At 36.8% G+C, this 18771-nt stretch overlaps 1 protein-coding gene across 1 annotated transcript in view; it reads left to right on the top strand.

The window, feature by feature from the left end:
* COL4A3 (collagen type IV alpha 3 chain) overlaps nt 1-15049 on the top strand; it is a 69572-nt gene extending 54523 nt beyond the window's left edge. Inside the window, exons 39-52 of the mRNA XM_070944944.1 lie at nt 2101-2181; nt 3709-3807; nt 4930-4980; nt 6586-6768; nt 7967-8097; nt 8921-8993; nt 10100-10171; nt 10331-10450; nt 11302-11400; nt 11571-11783; nt 12666-12843; nt 13117-13231; nt 14195-14367; nt 14965-15049. Of these exons, the coding sequence (XP_070801045.1) occupies nt 2101-2181; nt 3709-3807; nt 4930-4980; nt 6586-6768; nt 7967-8097; nt 8921-8993; nt 10100-10171; nt 10331-10450; nt 11302-11400; nt 11571-11783; nt 12666-12843; nt 13117-13231; nt 14195-14367; nt 14965-15049 (1673 nt within the window). The remainder of the gene's footprint in view (nt 1-2100; nt 2182-3708; nt 3808-4929; nt 4981-6585; nt 6769-7966; nt 8098-8920; nt 8994-10099; nt 10172-10330; nt 10451-11301; nt 11401-11570; nt 11784-12665; nt 12844-13116; nt 13232-14194; nt 14368-14964) is intronic.
* Nucleotides 15050-18771: the final 3722 nt, after the last annotated feature.

Below are 18771 nucleotides of genomic sequence, written 5' to 3'. Positions count from 1 at the left end.
ATAGAATGGTGGGAGCAAACTTTAAAAGCTTGGTGGGTTGAAGGTCATAAGAGGCCAGTTCACAGACCTGAGAAATTAGATTTGTATATTATCTTTTTTTCCTTTCCTTTTTAATTAAGACATACTGTTGTGGAACTAATCCTATAGGTTTCATGTTTTTTTCCTAAAAATGGCAGGTAACTAGTTTTTTAAAACTCGATTATGTTAGGCTCTGAGGCGTACAAAAAAAGTTGGGGGTAACACCAGTAGTCATACTTGATGTAAGACATAAAGCAAAGCATTAAAACAAGATAACTTCTGAGAGTTTTAAAACTATAATCAAGCAGCGTCTAGTATTCTTCTACAAAAGAATATCAGCTAACGTATGGATTATGGTCTATAGCAGGGGTGAAATCCATCAGGTTCTGACAGGTTCTGGACAACCAGTAGCAGAAATTTTAAGCAGTTCAGAGAACCAGCAAATACCACCTCTGGCTGGCCCCAGAGTGGGGTGGGAATGGAAATTTTGCAGTATCCTTCCCCCAAGACTGGGGAGGGAATGGAGATTTTGCTTAGTATCCTTCCCCTGCCATGCCCACCAAGCCACGTCCACAGAACCGGTAGTAAAAAAAAATGTGGATTTCACCACTGGTCTATAGACAGTATGGAATGGATGCAAGTTTGTACTGTTTCTGCTTGCTCACACCTGAAGTTTGAAATGAATAATAGTATTCAATATGGAAATATCAGGAACCCTCCTGTATATGATCATTCTCTGCCTGGGAGTACTTAAATAAATGTTTTTAAATTATATTATTTGATCCTAGCTTCTTGAAAACATCAATGATTCACAGACCATTCAGAGTAATGAGCTAGTCTAAGTAATACTTTCTCATATACTGTAGTTATTTGCCAACTTAATCAGAGGGGCAGAAAAAACATATAGAAGATGGCATTTTTCAATTCTTGACTTTCCAATAGTTATTGGCTGAGAAATCTGAAAGCTTATTTGGCTTTCAAGGCTGCCAAGTTGGAGATGACTGGCATAAGAGATAGAGGGATTTTCACCCATCTGCAAAACATGAAGAAAGCATGGTGCTTCAAAAAGCATGTTGTATTTTTCTTCCATTATATCAAAATATGCCAAGAAAATTGCTTTCCTCAAAGAAGGGCAGTTGGTATGATGATAGTCAGAGGCTGCTGGGATGGAAGCGTGGATTAAGAGCAGGTGCAGTGAAGGGAAGAGGAGCAGAGTGGGTGAATAATCTTTGTTTCATTTCTGACAAGCCTCTGCTGGAGAGGAGAAAAGGTGATGAGATGTTTCTCTTCATCACTTTTTCCTGTCTCTACCAAACCTCATCACTTGCTGAAGAAAGAAAAAACACTATGGAAATCAGGGGTGAAATCCAGCAGGTTCTGACAGGTTCTGGAGAACCGGTAGCGAAAATTTTGAGCAGTTCGGAGAACCGGTAGCGGAAATTTTGAGTAGTTTGGAGAACTGGCAAATACCACCTCTGGGTGGCTCCAGAATGGGGTGGGAATGGAGATTTTGTAGTATCCTTCCCCTGCCACGCCCACCAAGCCACACCACGCCCACCAAGCCACACCGACAGGAACGGTAGTAAAAAAAAATTGGATTTCACCACTGATGGAGATGGTAATTGAAGTTGTGATAGGAATAGTAACACTTTCTACAAGATCAGTCTTTGTATCTTATTCTAAAAATAAGACAAAGAAAAAGTTAGTTGCTAGGGAAGTCTGCCAGATAAAGCAGAAATGACTATGAATTTGCATCTTGTTTCCTAATGGAAACAACCACTTTCTTGCCAGATCACTTTGATTCTGCTTGTTTCATTGGAAAGCTAGAGGAGCTTGCCAAGAGGAAGGCTCCATTGTGAGGATGGGACCGCAAAAATTATTATCAGACCATCTCAGGATCAGGGCAAAGAGAGTGTTTGGATGAGGCCATAAAGTAGGGCATTTAATTGTCTGTGCTACCTTAAACTATGTGGAAAACACATAAGTATCTATATTCAATGAAGTAAAAAGATGGATCCATTTTGTTTTCTCCTTTACAATACCCATTAAATTTTTTGTCAATGTGTTATATTCTATTTATAGGACAACCGGGACCTGTGGGCAGTAAAGGTATTAAAGGTAGCAAAGGACTACCAGGACAAAATGGTGTTAGAGGACTTCCAGGTTTGTAAATTCTTAGGCACTTCCTTTTCTGAACATTTCCCATTTTTCACTGTTGAAAAACACAACCATTTATTTTTTAACTAGTTTTATCTATCTAAATAGAGAGCAGGAAAGTCTAAGAATCTATTTTATCTCTTCCAAGCTCTTTTATCTCTTATCTGAAAGAAAAATGTTTCTCGTGTGTAATACAGTTGAGAAGCAAAGGTGGCTTATGACCCATAATAATGCAAAATACAATCCATCTACCATATAGCATGTTGCATACCTGCACAGATACAGAGCTTTTTAACCTATAGATGCAGTGAAACCAAAGTAATTGAACATGTGGCATACTGCTTTTTAGCTGATAGGTTTCCATTACTGTCTTCTTTGGTTTGATATCATAGCTATTAGTGAGAATGGATCTCTTGTTGGTAGATATGATAGATGAACTGGACACTGCTGGAGTTGTTTCTGGTATGCAACTGCTGATCAAATCTATGTACTGCTCTTCTTTCTTTAACCTTCTAAATATTATCTAGATATTACCGGGGAACAGAATAGGGAACAAATAGTGATGTTTGCTGCTGTTGTCAGTTTGTTCAAATTTTAGCACGATGGCAAATAAAGCTGTTTCTTCTTTGGGTTTTATCAATGAATACAAAAGATATGAGTAGTATGAGCATTATTACTTAGTAAAGACTATAAGAGTGGTCAACTTGTAGAGAGCCATATTCCATGAGAATAATATGTACGGAAATCCAATAACAGAGGAATCTAAAACATTAGGTGGAGCCAGTGGTGGGATTCAGCCAGTTCGCACCACTTCGGGAGAACTGGTTGTTAACTTTCTGAACAGTTTGGCAAACTGGTTGTTGGAAGAAATCATTAGGGCAGAGAACTGGTTGTTAAATTACTTGAATCCCACCACTGGGTGGAGTTAGAACAAACATTTTACAAAGGCATTAATTCTGTCTCTCTCAGCCTCTTTTTTCTTCCTTTCTATTCTCTTTTCTCTTTAGTTTTATGTCATCTCTTTTTCTCACTTCTACATGTAACAGAATACTGTTCACAGAAGCAATTGATCATAAATCTAAATTGAGTTTTCTTCAGTTGTTTTTGATATTACACTAAGGGCTGTAAAAAACCAGCAGTCCACATGTTTCATACTCCAGATTAGAGTGATTTTGATAGAAGGAAATAACATAGTTCAATAGTAAAAGCAGCAAAGTTTCTGAATACAAAATATGTATTCACATATCTGTGATGAGGAACAACTGGAAGATAGTTTACTTGATATACTACCTTATAATTCAGAGACATTACCAACCAGTATTCTAGAAGGAAGCAGTGTTTTTCAAGGACAAACAAAATTTGATTTGCAAGTATTAGTGTTTTGACCTCTTTAAAAATATATTTATTTTGTTTAGCAAACCACTCTCCCATTATATTAAGTTTGCACCATGATATTAAGCAAATGTGAGGGTTTTTTTCCATTTTCGGAAATGCATATAAAATAAATACCTCTTTAAAATTTATTTTCCTCAGGTCCAGTTGGATTGTCTGGTGAAAATGGATTAGTTGGTGAAAAGGGTAATCAAGGACATGATGGTATTTATGGTCCACCCGGAGAAACAGGAGAACAAGGTTTTTATTTGTTGCAATCTTTTTCATATTATCACAACATTTGCTAATTTTGATATCCCACCAAATTATTTTCATTGCTGACAAATGCTCAAATTTAATTTAGTTACTTAAGTTTTAAAAAGACTATTTTAAAAGAATGGCTACCAGTTGCACCTTTGCTAATTTTTAACCACATAATTTCTATATTGGACATTATTTGAATTGATTGTAATTGTTGTTAGATGCTGGTTGCAAAACTGTTTCAAGTATTTTGTCTATTTGTCATTATTTTTGTATATTGTAACGATGATGATAAGGAACATAAAAATGGGGTTTCATTTATTCTTAATGCTGTGCTTTTAAAATGAACAGTATTTCAAATACTTCTTGGAACAAGAATTTGAACCAGTTATATATTTATTAATAGCAGCTTGGAACTACTTTGCAGCAATGTGGAAATCACAATATGTATTAGCCATGTTGGAACTATTTAAGCAAGTAACTCTTTTGTTAAATAAATTTATCAAGAAATAAAGAGCATTATTGAATGAGTTCATTAAAAAAAATGGGTTTTGTTTATGAATCTTCAGAATATGAATTTTCAGTATAACATTCAGCCATATTTCTTATTAATACCATTGTAATATGTTGTTGTTGTTAGTCGCGAAGTCGTGTCTGACCCATCGCGACCTCATGGACAACGTTCCTCTAAGCCTTCCTGTCCACTACCATCCCCTGGAGTCCATTTAAGCTCACACCGACTGCTTCAGTGACTCCATCCAGCCATCTCATTCTCTGTCATCCCCTTCTTCTTTTGCCCTCAATCGTTCCCAGCATTAGGCTCTTCTCCAGTGAGTCCTTCCTTCTCATTAGGTCGCCATAGTATTTGAGTTTCATCTTCAGGATCTGGCCTTCTAAAGACCAGTCAGGGTTGATCTCCTCTAGGACTGACCGGTTTGATCACCAGTCAGTCCTACAGGAGTGTCCTGTAGTCCTGTAGTCCAAAGGACTCACAGGATTCTTCTCCAGCACCCTAGTTCAAAGGCCTCAATTCTTTGGTGCTCACCCTTCTTTATGGTGTAATATAGTGCCTTCTAAATTTTAATTTACTTTTGAAATAAAAAATGCATTATCATTATGTAGGTTCCCCGGGGCAACAAATTCCTGGCCCTAAAGGACTTCCTGGACCTAAAGGTAAAATTATACTGCATATCTTATTTATTTAATTTATTTATTTTTATCCCATGTTTATTATTTTTACAAATAACTCAAGATGGTGAACATAGTCAACATACCTTCCTCTCCTATTTTCCTCACAATACAACCCTGTAAATTCATAATATAGAATTTGAAAAAACTTCCACACTGTATATTAGAGCCGTGGTGGCACAGTCGTTAGATTGCAGTATTGCAGGAAAATTCTGCCCACAGCCAGAAATTTGATTCTGGCACAGCTCAGGTTGACTCAGCCTTCAATCCTTCCAAGGTCAGGAAACTGAGAACCCAAATTGTTTGGGGCAATGTCAGCCTCACTGAAATTGGGCTGGAAATATAATTGCATTATAAAATTTTTCAAGTTCTGTAATAAGAAAATCCAGATGGGAAAGCTAGACAATTGTTTATTATTTGCATATATTTTATAAAACACTTTTGATATATTTTAGCCAATAATTGGGTGGGTACTACAAAAAGGAAAAAAGGTTTTTTTTAAAAAAGAATTATTCCTTCCATTCTTCTAAAAGGAATAATTGTTCATATGAGGCAGAATTGCTATAAATAGCTTTTTTGGTACCACACAACTACAATTAAGGTTTTCCTGCAGTTCCTTAAGACAGCAGACAGCAATACTAAGTGCTAAGGTATCTATCACACACATAGACTTTTGCCTATGTTTTCTTTTAATAGATTTAGTAGTTTTATTTTGTCTGTTCCAGGATTGGCTATATACTGCAGGTTATCCTAACTGGAAGAGTCAGGGTACAGGAGCTGAATATAAATGCTTCAGGATTTCTGGATTGTCTACTCTTGGCTGAGAGGCCATCACATTATCTGATTAGAAATTTAATTTAATTTAATTTAATATTTAAATTTATATACCGCCCTTCTCCCGAAAGACTCAGGGTGGTGAACAGCCATAGGTAAAAAACATAAAATACAAAATTTAAAAACAATTTAAAATATATTAAACAATTTGGCCCAACAGTTAAAATCCCCCATTTAAAATTAAAATTAAAATTACACCATTGGAGAGTTAGGCCAGCCCGGCTTGATGAAATAAAAAAGTTTTGAGGGCCCGATGGAAAGTACGTAGATCCGGGATCGTCCGTATCTCCGGGGGGAGCTCGTTCCAGAGGGCAGGTGCTCCCACAGAGAAAGCTCTCCCCCTGGGGGCCGCCAGTCAACATTCTTTGGCCGACGGCACCCGGAGAAGCCCCTCTCTGTGGGAGTGTACTGGCCGGTGGGAGGCTGTCGGCGGCAGAAGGCGGTCTCGTAGTAAAATTAACAGTGATCATTATAAATAAAGTAACTTCTAACTCATAACATATGATCCAAACTGGGTTATATATCCAACGTTATAATTCCTGTAAGTGGAAAGTAGATTGTATTACCAGAAAGTATATTCATGGAAAATATGTGGAAAAGAACATATCTGTGGAGAGATCAGTAATGATGGATAAAGTTTATATTTTTTGACATCACTAGCTTAGGTTTTTTAGAATTTTTGGAACAAAATCATAGTACCCTTAAATATATAATGACCAATATGTTCTTAACTTGATTAAAATATTCATTCCCAAGGTATCAAAGGAGATATGGGAGTAGATGGTTTTCCAGGACCACAAGGCTTTCAAGGTGTTATGGGAGATCAAGGACCTGGTGGACCTCCTGGTTTACCTGGACCACCAGGACTTCCAGGAAAACCAGGGAGAATACTTAACCTCAAAGGAAACAGAGGTCCTCCTGGCCCAGATGGAAATCCAGGTAAGAAACCATTATTATACAGCAACTTTAATGTTTGCTTTGCTGCAACTTATTTTTACTACAAAATAGATGCAATTATTCATTTCTTATGCCTGATCAGATTCATCATGAATCTTTTCCTACTTTTACTTTAGGTGTTTTTCCCTCTTCATTTAGCTGCTCTGCTTTACAGTTAAGCAGCTGTCTTCTGTAGGGAAGATATTTGGGAGCATATTGTCCAATAATCTCTGCATTTAATTTAGCAACATAAGAATAGCCTTGATGGATCAGACCAAAGCACATCATGTCCACCATTTTTTTCTGCATATCGGTAGAGATGCATATTTTTTCCCCCATTTTCTTTCCTGCAAATGTATTTGGAGGCAAGATACATCCAACCTGTGTTCAAGACTACTAGCGCTCAATAAATTTGTCTTCCATTAACTTAAGACTATTAGTGCTTGATAGACTTGTCCTCCATTAATTTATCCAATCCCGTTAAAGCCTTTCAAGTTAGAGAGAAGAATTTATGAGAGTTGTGAGCTATTGTTTCAATAACAGATTTTGTCTATGGCATTCTAAGGAACTCTTTCCCCTGAGGTACATACAATATTATTAATATTCCACAAGATTGCATTACACCAAAAGCCTTTAGCCTGTGGTGTGTTAAGTGTATATGTGTGGATGTTCTTCCTGGCAGCTGCCTGTGGAAGTGGACCTTACTACCAACTTTGAAGATTTAAATTGAAAAGTGTCATACATACATTGTATTTTATTAACGAGATATAAGAGATAGAATGGGTATGCATATAATTTAACATAATTCTTGGTTAATATACTATTCCCAAATCAGGGGTGAAATGCTACCGGTTCGGGTGAACCAGTACTGATAAAAACCACGGGTTCACACGAACCAGTAGTAAAAAAAAAAGCTTCCTGTTCACCCAAACCAGTATTTCTGACAATCAGCTGTACCGCGGGGTTTAGTTTTGCTAGAAAGCAGGAAATCCTGCTTTCTAGCAAAGCTAAATCGCACGGCACAACTGATTCCCCCCTACTGTTCTATTTACCTTCCTAAGCGTCCTTTTGGTATGCACTGCATATGCACACGCAGCATGCATTTGGCACACAGCACACATGCATGGCCAGTGAACCGGTATCAAACTGGTTCGGATTTCACCACTGTCCCAAATACATGTACTTTCCCCATGAAATATAGGTCTTCCTGGTAGCCCGGGACCTGCTGGAGTCCCAGGCTACAGCATAAAAGGAAACAAAGGTGTCCAAGGAACAGATGGAATTCCAGGCCTACCAGGAATGAAAGGTGACGATGGCCCACCTGGTATGCCAGTAAGTTAAATAAATATCCTTTATTAGTCATTCATTTATTTTATGTTTTAGACTTGCAACAATGCAAAATTGTTGACGAGGAAAGCTATCACATTTTGCAAAAATGACTAAACTGGAACGATCAATTTTTTAAATTTCAGGAATTTTATTCTGTTTCATTTTTTTAGCTATCAATGCAGAATTAGGGGGTGTATTAGTGGGTGTCACAAGGCTGGTGAAATGTCCTAAGATTTTGTTGTTGTTGTTGCTGCTGTTTCACTGATAGATGGAATAAGCCGTTTCATTTCTGTTAAGAGCTAGCTGCTGTTAAGGCATGGGAACAGGGAAGCTTAGAGCAAATACAAAAAGCATTTTCATCCCACGTTCATTGAAATATGAGTGTTTGGGATATGGGTAATTTTTCTTCTGTTGAGCCCTCATTCTTCTGAGAATAACATGTAGAAGACTGTGTGTCCAATAATAAGGAATGTAGCTATGCTTGTATTTTGTTGTTAGTAAAGATAACAGGTCCCAAATCATTAAACATTGTTAAGAATACAGGGAGGTATTTATACAGGAAGGTGCCTATTTTAAAATTAGAGGTGGATTAAATAATGGCAAAGAATTAGTTTCAGTGCTACTTTTACTTTTAGTGAGACAATAGAAATATAAGGCCAGCAATTATGATGACTGAGTTTATAGTCTCCAATTTTCCATTGGCAATGCTTCTGTTTGCTTGAGAATGTGTTCTTTAAACCGATGTGCATTTTCTCTCTACTCTACTTACAAAATCTATTGAAGATGGGTTTAAACTGATAAAGATTATTTTTACCCTGATTTACAGGGAATTGAAGGTAGCCCTGGTTATCAGGGCCTTGATGGTGAACTTGGCTTTCCAGGATTACCAGGAATAAAAGGTATTTTCCTATTTTATCTAATTCTAGAATACCATATTATGTCATTCATATATCACACGTCATGAATGAAATATAAATGGGATACTGCAGATAGAGAACTTTTTCTGGACTAATAGTTTGAGTTGTCCATTTATTTTTAGCTCTTAATTACAACGAAGACCTTTTCCAGGATGTTCTATATAGGAGCTTGGTTTAATGCAACTCTGGAGCTGTGATTTCTTGCAAAGATTTTACAAATTGACTCTAAGATATAGAGAGCAGCTTGTCTGTTTCCTTGCCATTTTTTCCCTCATTATTGTCACTGCCTAAATGCTATGAGAGATGGTGTGAACATGTATTGTTCTTGTTATCTCTGAAATCAAGCTGGATTATGTTTTGCACAATTTATAAAGTAGGAGCTAGCAGGCAAAAAGCCTTAAATTTAAACTTGGGATTCTAAACCTAGAAAGAGACCCACATTATTTACAAAAAAAAAAAAAAAAACCCCTCAAAATTTATTTAAATTATTTAAATTTTCCTAGAAAGGAAAAAAGAGGCATACTTCAAAAAGAGCCAAAACAGGTTGCACATTCTTGCTAGTTGCCATGGAGATTCTCAGCCAGTGATCTCTTTTGACAGTGTATTCAAGGGATTAGATCCAGTTAGGAAAATTCCAGTGTAAAATGGACCAGTTTCTGTCCTGGGTAAAGTCCAAAGATTCTTTCTATGTGTCTCGTTCTTGTTAGCTTACTTCCTTGACAGGGCTGGTCATTAAATATAAAGATTCAAAACAAGTATTTCATAGCTGTTTGGCTTGAAGATCTTCACCTACAATTATGTTTGAGACACACGAGACAAAAGCATGTGATAATTGGCCAACGTAGATATTTGTGCAGAACACTATTTGTACTGAATGTACATCTTTATGCATATTTCTTTGATGATAGATCCTACTGTATTACCAAAACCAAATAACATCAACCTTTCTCTCCAAAACTGATAAAATGATGTACAATAGTAAATTGGGACATGCATTCCCATAGTTATGTGAGCTTTATAGAATTCACAAGTATTCTTTGGCATCATAATCATATAATTCCTGTCTAATAATAGGATCTTCCTTTTAGGAGAAAAGGGCAATCGGGGACCACCTGGACCAACTGGAATAGCAGGGCCTCGAGGGCCAAAAGGACTACCTGGTAGCAAATACACTTGATCCGTTTTACTTAATTGAATTGGATTTGTAATATTATTTGCTTATAAATAATTGCAATTGTAAAGAATGGTAATTAATCTAGAATTGTAATTGTACATAGATAAACAAAGAGCCCTTTATTTGCTTGTATCTTCATTACTAGGCCAGCCTGGAGCATTTGTGAAAGCAGTTTCTTTCCCAGGAAGCCCAGGACCTGCTGGACCTCCAGGAAACCCAGGAAGCTCAGGAGATCCTGGTCCCCGTGGGTCACCTGGTCTCCCAGGTACACATTTCCTTTCTTCTATTTTAATGTTTTTTCAACCTTGGGAATTTGAAGATGTGAAGATCTCAACATTCTGGGAGTTAAGCCCAATATCTTCAAGATGCCAAGTTTGTGGCGATTATTGCCCCCGTGTTACTTGGAGTGTCAGGTTCCGAATCAGGCTGCGAAAGGAAACACCAAACAAGGTGGAGGTTGTAGTAAAGTTTTACCTTCCACGATTTGGCACGCTCCAACAATCACCCAGTGCAGTTTCAGTGAAATATTGTCAGCTCTAACCATACGTGCTCCCATCACCGTTTTTAACCCCAGTGCACCCCACCCCGCTACTCCATCCCCTAACTCCACCCCAAACCCTAGCGCCGAGTGGAGGGTTCCAACTGCTTTTCCTAAGCCCCCATTAATGTTGGCTAATATAGCCGGCTTGGCATCTGCGCAGGCGTGGCTCCATCCATCTCTCAGCTGAGGGGCAGCAACACGTCTGATGGTGCTGGAAGAAATGGAGACCTCGAGAATAGTGGTCAGAAGAGGAAGCAGGCAGCATGCTTTGTCTGTCTCCGTCCCCACCAGAATGACAGTCCTGGTGAAGTGGGGTTGACATGGAGCTCTTGGCTGGGATGCCTTTCTGTCATTTCAGTTGTTAGGAAACTCAGGAGCTATGCTGGAAGAACTCAGAGAGAGAACACCTCTATTTGAAGGTGTTTCTGGGTGAAATACAGAGGACTAGTTATTACTGGCTGTTATTCGGCATTTGTCTTGCAATAAGTTTGCATCAAATCTTTTCCAAAATGATCCCTTCCTTTCAGGTATGTTTTGAACATATGTTAACATTTTTCTTCTATTCATCAATCCAGGACCTCCTGGTTCAATGGGCCAGTCAGGCCGTCATGGTACTCCAGGTAGAACTGGACCACCTGGACCCAAAGGAGAAAAAGGATTTCAAGGGCAAAAAGGTACTATAGTGGTGAACTTATTATAAGAAAATGGAATGAAATATTTGGATTTTGTCTTGTACCTGACTACAATAATCATGGAAATATTGGGTATATTTGACACAGAGTTTGTAAGTGGACATGTTCACAAATATTTCTAATTATTATTTTTTTAATTAATTTCTGCGTAGGTTTACCTGGATTGCTTGGATCTCCTGGTATAAAGGGACTTCCTGGATTCCCAGGAAGCTGCATAACTAGTCCAGTGAAAAGAGGCTTTATTTTTTCCCGGCACAGTCAGTCAACAAACATTCCTACATGTCCATCTGGGACAACTCACATCTATAATGGCTACTCTCTTCTTTTTGTTCAAGGAAATGAACAAGCACACGGACAAGACCTCGGTACTTTTATACTTCATTTTTCTTAATAAGATATCACATAAAGTTTGCTGTGCAAAAGCAAGCATTTCATGTCCTGGTTAAAATAACAAATTCAACAGTGCAATTCTAAACATACTGTAGGTCTTAATTGGTGAATTCCCGGAGAATTGTGACTACATCTGCATCTTAAGGATGAATCTTCCCTCTGCAGCACTTTTAGGGTATAGAAGATAGCATATATATGAATTGTCCAGATCAAAGAACTTTATTTTTGGTAATTTCATCTCTTAATTAGAATTTTGGTCAAGAATAACTGCCAGCATAAGCAATAGCACTTAGACTTCTATACCATTTCATAGTGCTTTACAGTTCTAAGCGGTTTACAGAGTCAGCACATTGCCTCCAACAATCTGGGTCCTCATTTTACCAACTTCGGAAAGATGGAAGGCTGAGACAACCTTGAGCCAGCAACTTTAAGCATTACTCTTTAATTTCTTTATGTACTGTTTTAGAACTCTATGAGCTGATTGTTTCAAAATCCCTGAGAAAACACCAAGAGGAGAAAAAAAAAATTATTACATTAACAAATGTATGTTTTCTAGCTATTTTATTTTAATGTATGTCTTCCAATTGTAAATTAAAAAGATTTACCTAGAGCAAGGATAATTCCAAAGGAATTAACCCCAGAAAGTTTTCTTGTCTCATAGCTTTTGATATTTCCCTGTTAAAAACCTTCACTGCTCCTTTGTTTACAGATTTTCTCCCCCAGAATTATCTCTATTGTAGTATTTCCCTACCTTGTATGGATTTAATCTCTACTAATATTATAAACATCATAGCATACCTATAACAGAATAGGATACTTTATTGAACTCACCAGAACTTCTCTTCTGAATCATCCAGGTACAACTGGCAGCTGTCTTTCAAGATTTACTACTATGCCCTTTTTATTATGTAATACCCAAGCAGTCTGCAGATTTGCTTCTCGCAATGATTACTCCTACTGGTTGTCAACAGAAACACCAATACCTGAAGATATGGCACCAATTTCTGGAAGAGCTTTAGAGTCCTATATTAGCAGGTAATTTTTCCTACTTGATTTCCCTTTCTAATTTCTATATAGATATTTATTTGATACATGACATTATATTAGAAACACTAAGCAGATAAAATGTTGGTTTCCAAAAATAAAACCAACATGCATTTTGGTAAAAAGATGAATAACAAATGAATTATTCCATTTCTGTGTGTTCTGCTGGCCACCTGACTTATTAACACTTTTCTTCCAAATTCATTTGCCTGCTGCAGTTTGTTTCTCCCTTTTCTTCATGATATGTTTGTCTCTCCCCTGTAGATGCGTTGTCTGCGAAGGTCCAGCAATGATGATAGCAGTCCACAGTCAAAAAACTTCAGTTCCATCCTGTCCTCAAGGCTGGCAATCTCTTTGGAAAGGGTTTTCTTTTGTTATGGTAAGAAGAAAAATAAATAAATAAAAGTACTGGTTTTTTGTTTGAAATAAATGATTCATTAGGCAAGAAATTTAAAAAAAAACAGGTTCTGAAAGTGTTCAGTCAAAATGATAATTCCATGGGAGATATGGATCCTGGATTTTGGATGCATTCTGTACGTTAGTCCATTTGAGGGATGTTGGTTGAAAATATTTTGCTCTATGATGCACCTTTTCATGCAATTAAAGGTTACAGACACAAGCGTTATAAGGTAGAACATAGTAGTTTATAGGTTACTAGTAGTAGATAGATGGTTTTGGTTTCTTGTCTGGACTATGTTGAAAGCTGGCACAGGTGCAGCTTTTTTAAAAAATTAATGTGTGGAAAAGGGTACGTAAGTATTTTATGGCTATGTGAGTATTTTTATAACCATATATTGTTTTTTGATAGCTTAGATAAGCCTAGCACTAACCATAAAGTCAGATAAGTACTTTTTCAAATGATTTCAACAGGCCATTAAATTACAAAAGTAACAAAAAGGAAATTATTACTGAACCTATAGATGATTTAAATTAGCTTACAAATTTTAAAGATTATTATGACAAAAATAGAAGACAATCTTTCGTATTTTAACAAAACAAATGTATCATAACTGTTCTTGGAGAAAACTGCAGTAATAAAATTTGTAAGATTTAAAAGTCACAAGAATCCTCACAAGGCTATTTTATGTTTGTATGATTATACTCAAGCCCAAAAGTTCCCAAAGAAAAAAAGAATGCATTATTAAAAGTATCTGAAATTTCTGCTACAAATCCTACAAATATTAGCAAAAACTACCAATTGCTATGTAAAAATAACCCAGATGAATTCTTTGACGTTTTAATATTCTGAGATACAATTATTATTGGAAGTCTAAAACTGGTATTCCTTATCTACAGATTACTAACCAAACCAGATTTTTATTAAAGTCATTTATCATTATAGTATACGGGTGCAGGCTCAGAAGCTTCTGGACAAGCTTTGGCATCTCCGGGGTCATGCTTAGAAAAATTTCGTGCCCTTCCATTCATTGAATGTCATGGCCGAGGAACATGTAATTACTACTCAAATTCCTACAGTTTCTGGTTGGCTACACTAAATTCAAGAAGAATGTTCAGGTATTTTTATTTACACTACTTTCTCTGTGATGCAACTTAAAATGAGTCGGTTCATTCTTTCATTGTACTGTAATATGCTACCACTTGGCCAATTCACAAATAAAACTGACATTTTTATCTTTGTTTTGATAATTACCTACCATTATACTTAGCAAGTGCCTCTGTGAGGGAGATGGGCGATTTCAAAATTTCATAGATAAATACACTGTTTTATGATAACTGTTTTACTGTCAGGGCTACCTAATGCTTTTGATTCAAACACAAAAAGGTGCTTTGGACGATGTGTGTGTGGAATTCCTGCCATCAACTATTTAATCAGCAATAACTTTTCTCAGGGTCACCCTGAAGACTCCAAGTGGGAAAAATCATTATTTTCAAGAACTACAGAGGAATTCCACTTTAGGGCATGTGGTTTATATGCTCTACAGCAGCTCTCTTCAAATGCAAAGCACTTCATAGTCCTAATTATTATTTTTACTTTTTGCACTTTGATTTAAATACAGGTGACTGACACTGATATAGCATTTATTAGTTTAATGTTTAAAGTGTGGGAATTCTATTTTATTTAAAATATATTATTCTTATTTATATTTAAAGGAAACCAGTGCCACAGACTCTAAAAGCTGAAAATATGGAAAAAATAATTAGTCGCTGTCAAGTCTGCATGAGGAAACCCAACTGAGCAGAACTGTCATTTGAAAATGAAGTTCCAGTTTTGTTGCCCATGGAAAAAAAGCCTGAAACTAAACCAAATGTTTTTATGAACTTTTAATAATATGTATTACAACAATACAATATTTGTACCAAAAATTAGAAAATCAGAGTTGTGCAATAATGAAAAGTGCAATGTTTTTATTGTTTTATTTTGCTAAAATAAACAAAAATACCATCTTAAAAGAAAGTATTGGAATGTAATTTTTTTGTACTTATTTGTATCCTGCCTTTATTATTTTTATCAATAATTCAAGGCAGCAAACATACTTAATACTCTTTCCTCTTCCTATTTTTCCCACAACATAACCCTGTAAAATGAGTTGGGCTGAGAGAATGAATGACCTAAAATCACCCAGTTGACTTTCATACAGTGGTGGGTTAGGCCCGGTTCGGACCAGTCGCAAGAACTGGTAGCAAAACTGGCGGGAGGCCCTGCCCACCACCCCGGATATCGTCTTTGGTGCATGCGCAGAAGCTTCTGTGCATACGCAGAAGCAAGGTGTGTGTGAGCGAAGCGTGCATGCGCGTGATCCCGTTGCGAACCGGTAGTAAAGGTAAGTAGAACCCACCCCTGCTTTCATAGCTAAGACAGGATTAAAGAACTCAGTTCCTGGTTTCTAGTCTGATGCCTTAACTACTAGACCAAAATATTTGATGTATTACAAGATTGCCAGTTTCTAAACACTAGTATTAATGGAGCCTTACTATTATAAACCATGGTATCATCCATCTTTTAAATGAAAAAATTGTGATCTTGCGCTTTTCCAACTACTAAATGGAGTCAATAGCTATCATTGGATTATGTATTATTCAAATCAAATATTATGTAAACTGACATTTTGGCACTATATTAAATGATAATTTTTTAAAAAATAAATAGAACATGTTTGAATGAAGCTTCTAAACTGCTACCTTCATTATTCACCCTTCCTTTGGCTAAGAAGTGGGAAATTGCAGCATTTCACTTCAGCGCAATGCCATACTTTATTACTATCTGGAAAGGAATTTCCAGTATAAGAACATGTTGATTATTTAAATACAATTTGCGACTACAACTTTGTTCCAATTTCCTGCCAAATATTGAATTTTAAAATTTTGACAGATGCAGCAGTGGCAAGGATTAAGAGCTCTTTTTTTTTCCATATTTTTTTTTATTATTAACATAAAAAAAAAAAGAAATTAACATACATAACATACATGAATCATAATATATAATATATAATATATAACAATATACAGAATACAAACAATCAACAAGTGCTCCCCCACCCCTCGGGATCATTCCTGCTTCCAGAATCTTAAAGCTTCTTCTGGTGGTGGTATCCCTCTTCCTCCAGAAAACACATATATTAGGAACTGTTTCCAAGGAGTAAGAGCTCTCCTTCCCTGGAAGTTGCAAGCAATTGCTCCCTTGCACCTATTGTCTTATGCCAATGCAGTCCATTTGAAACCTGAACTATTCAATATAATGCACAAACAAAAGAAATTGATTAATTTTTAATAAGCTAAGTGTAATGTATAGCTACTGGGTTTCTTTCACTGCAACTGTAGCCATTGCCAATGTTAGTCTTCATTTGCCCACCAGTCTCCTATTGTACTGGATAACACATATACCAGTAAGCCTTATTATATTTAGTGAACTTAATTTCCAGCTCCTAATAATATGGGCTCAGGAATGCAGCTTCATTTATTACTTGGTGGTTCTGGGTTAAATCAGAATAAATTAAAAATGCTTTAGTCTCACTAAAATCAGTTATGTTAAACAGAATAATTTACTGTACAGGTAGTCCTTGACTTATGACCATAATTGAGCCCAAAATTTGTTGTTAGGTGAAACTTGTTAAATGAGTGTTGCCCCATTTTACGACCTTTCTTGCCAAAGTTGTTAAGTGAATCACTGTAACTGTTAAGTTAGCATCATGCTAACTTTGCTTGTCAAAAGATTGCAAAAGATGATCACATGACTTTGAGACACAGCAATGGTCATAATATGAACCAGTTGCCCATTATCTGAATTTTGAGCATGTGATTATGGGGATGCTACAAAGGTTGTAACTGTGAAAAATGGTCATAAGTCACTTTTTTCTGTGATGTTGTAACTTTGAATGGTCACTAAATGAACTGTTGTTAAGTCAAGGACTACCTGTATTCTTAAAGGTTTCAATTAGACAAAAAAGGGTCCAGTCCCATCACCAAATGTTCCCTGAATGGCCTAATAACAGCTAGAGATTTTCATCCTCTTCAGAATCTACACTCCTTTCTCCCTAAGGTATCTATTTTATTTGTTTTTACTAAGGATTAATGTCCTACTCATTTCTCCAGTCAGACCTTTCCCTGACTTTGTGCGGCTCATGGTCAGCAAGCCTCCTTATAACATGAACATTTTCAAAGGTTTCTTATAAGCTCTTTGTCTATCAATGAAAGGATCCCCCATTCTTCATTTCAATGCTTTAAAATAACTTCCATATATGTCAATGGAAGCTTTTTACAGCCTCACTGCAACACAAGGAGGCAGTTTTTAAAGGAGGGCACATTTTAAATCTCTCTCTCTCACACACACACACACACGCGTGCGCACACACACACATACAATATTGCAAGTCCCTCTTGATAAATCACCTTCTAGTAAAGATTTACAATAATCTCTGTTAATATAAAAGAGGCTATTTTAAAGTCTCATTGCAGCAACTCCCTTGTAAAAAATATTCCATGCGTAGCAACAAATAGTGCAAATGAGAAAAGGGAAAGCTTATGAGTGAATTGTGTATGGGCGGTGTTGAAAATGTGTTGAGAGCTACATTCCCAGCAGGATTGTGTGACGAATACTGTGTTAAATATTCAGAATGAATCTACAAGCCTGTTTCATGGCATTTTTGCCATTGCGTTATCATAAAATCTTAAGTCCAGATATATATGTTTAAATTATGTTGATAAGTGAAGAATGCTCTCCATGAACTTGAAAAGAATTATTTCATATACAGGATTCACCTTTAATTCGAGACCGTCTTCTACCGCATAGTTCCCAACGACCGGTAAGATCCCACAGAATTGGCCGCCTCTGGGTCCCGTCAGCTAAACAATATCGCCTGGTGGGTCTGCGGGGGAGAGCCTTCTCTGTGGCTGCTCCGGCTCTCTGGAATCAGCTACCTCCTGAGCCAGAACCGCTGCTGGCCTTCCGGAAAATGGTGAAAACCTGGCTTTTCCTGCAGGCTTGGGGCCGTTGATCTCACCACTGCGATCTTGTGAGATCCGGCCATGAGTGGTGTGTATGGGTTTTTTAACATCTCTTATTGTATATTGTTCATACTGTCTTTGTTGTAAGCCACCCAGAGTCCTCGGAGAGTTGGGCGGCATAGAAATACGAAAAATAAATAAATAAATAAATAAATAATTGTAGTATTATGCATATTAATTTGAAAACAAATTTTCAGTACAAGTGGATCCCTAATGCCTGTTTATAAAATATCAGTTATAAACTGTCTTTATAGACAAGGGAGATTCCTTGTGCACGATTTGTGGAAATATTTATCTGTATGCTGAAATTCATAGTAAGGTACATTGAACTGAACTCAATGAATTCATATAGTGAGGCATTCACACGTATGTCAGAATAACACTATAACAGAGTTGGAAGGGATCTGGGAGGTCTTCTAGTCCAACCTCCTGCTCAAGCAGGAAACTAGACCATTT

The sequence above is a fragment of the Pituophis catenifer genome, unplaced genomic scaffold (assembly GCF_029215685.1).
Source record: "Pituophis catenifer annectens isolate HBS135680 unplaced genomic scaffold, rPitCat1.0.hap2 SCAF_6, whole genome shotgun sequence".
NCBI lineage: Eukaryota > Metazoa > Chordata > Lepidosauria > Squamata > Colubridae > Pituophis > Pituophis catenifer.
This window is presented reverse-complemented; position numbering and strand designations above follow the sequence as displayed.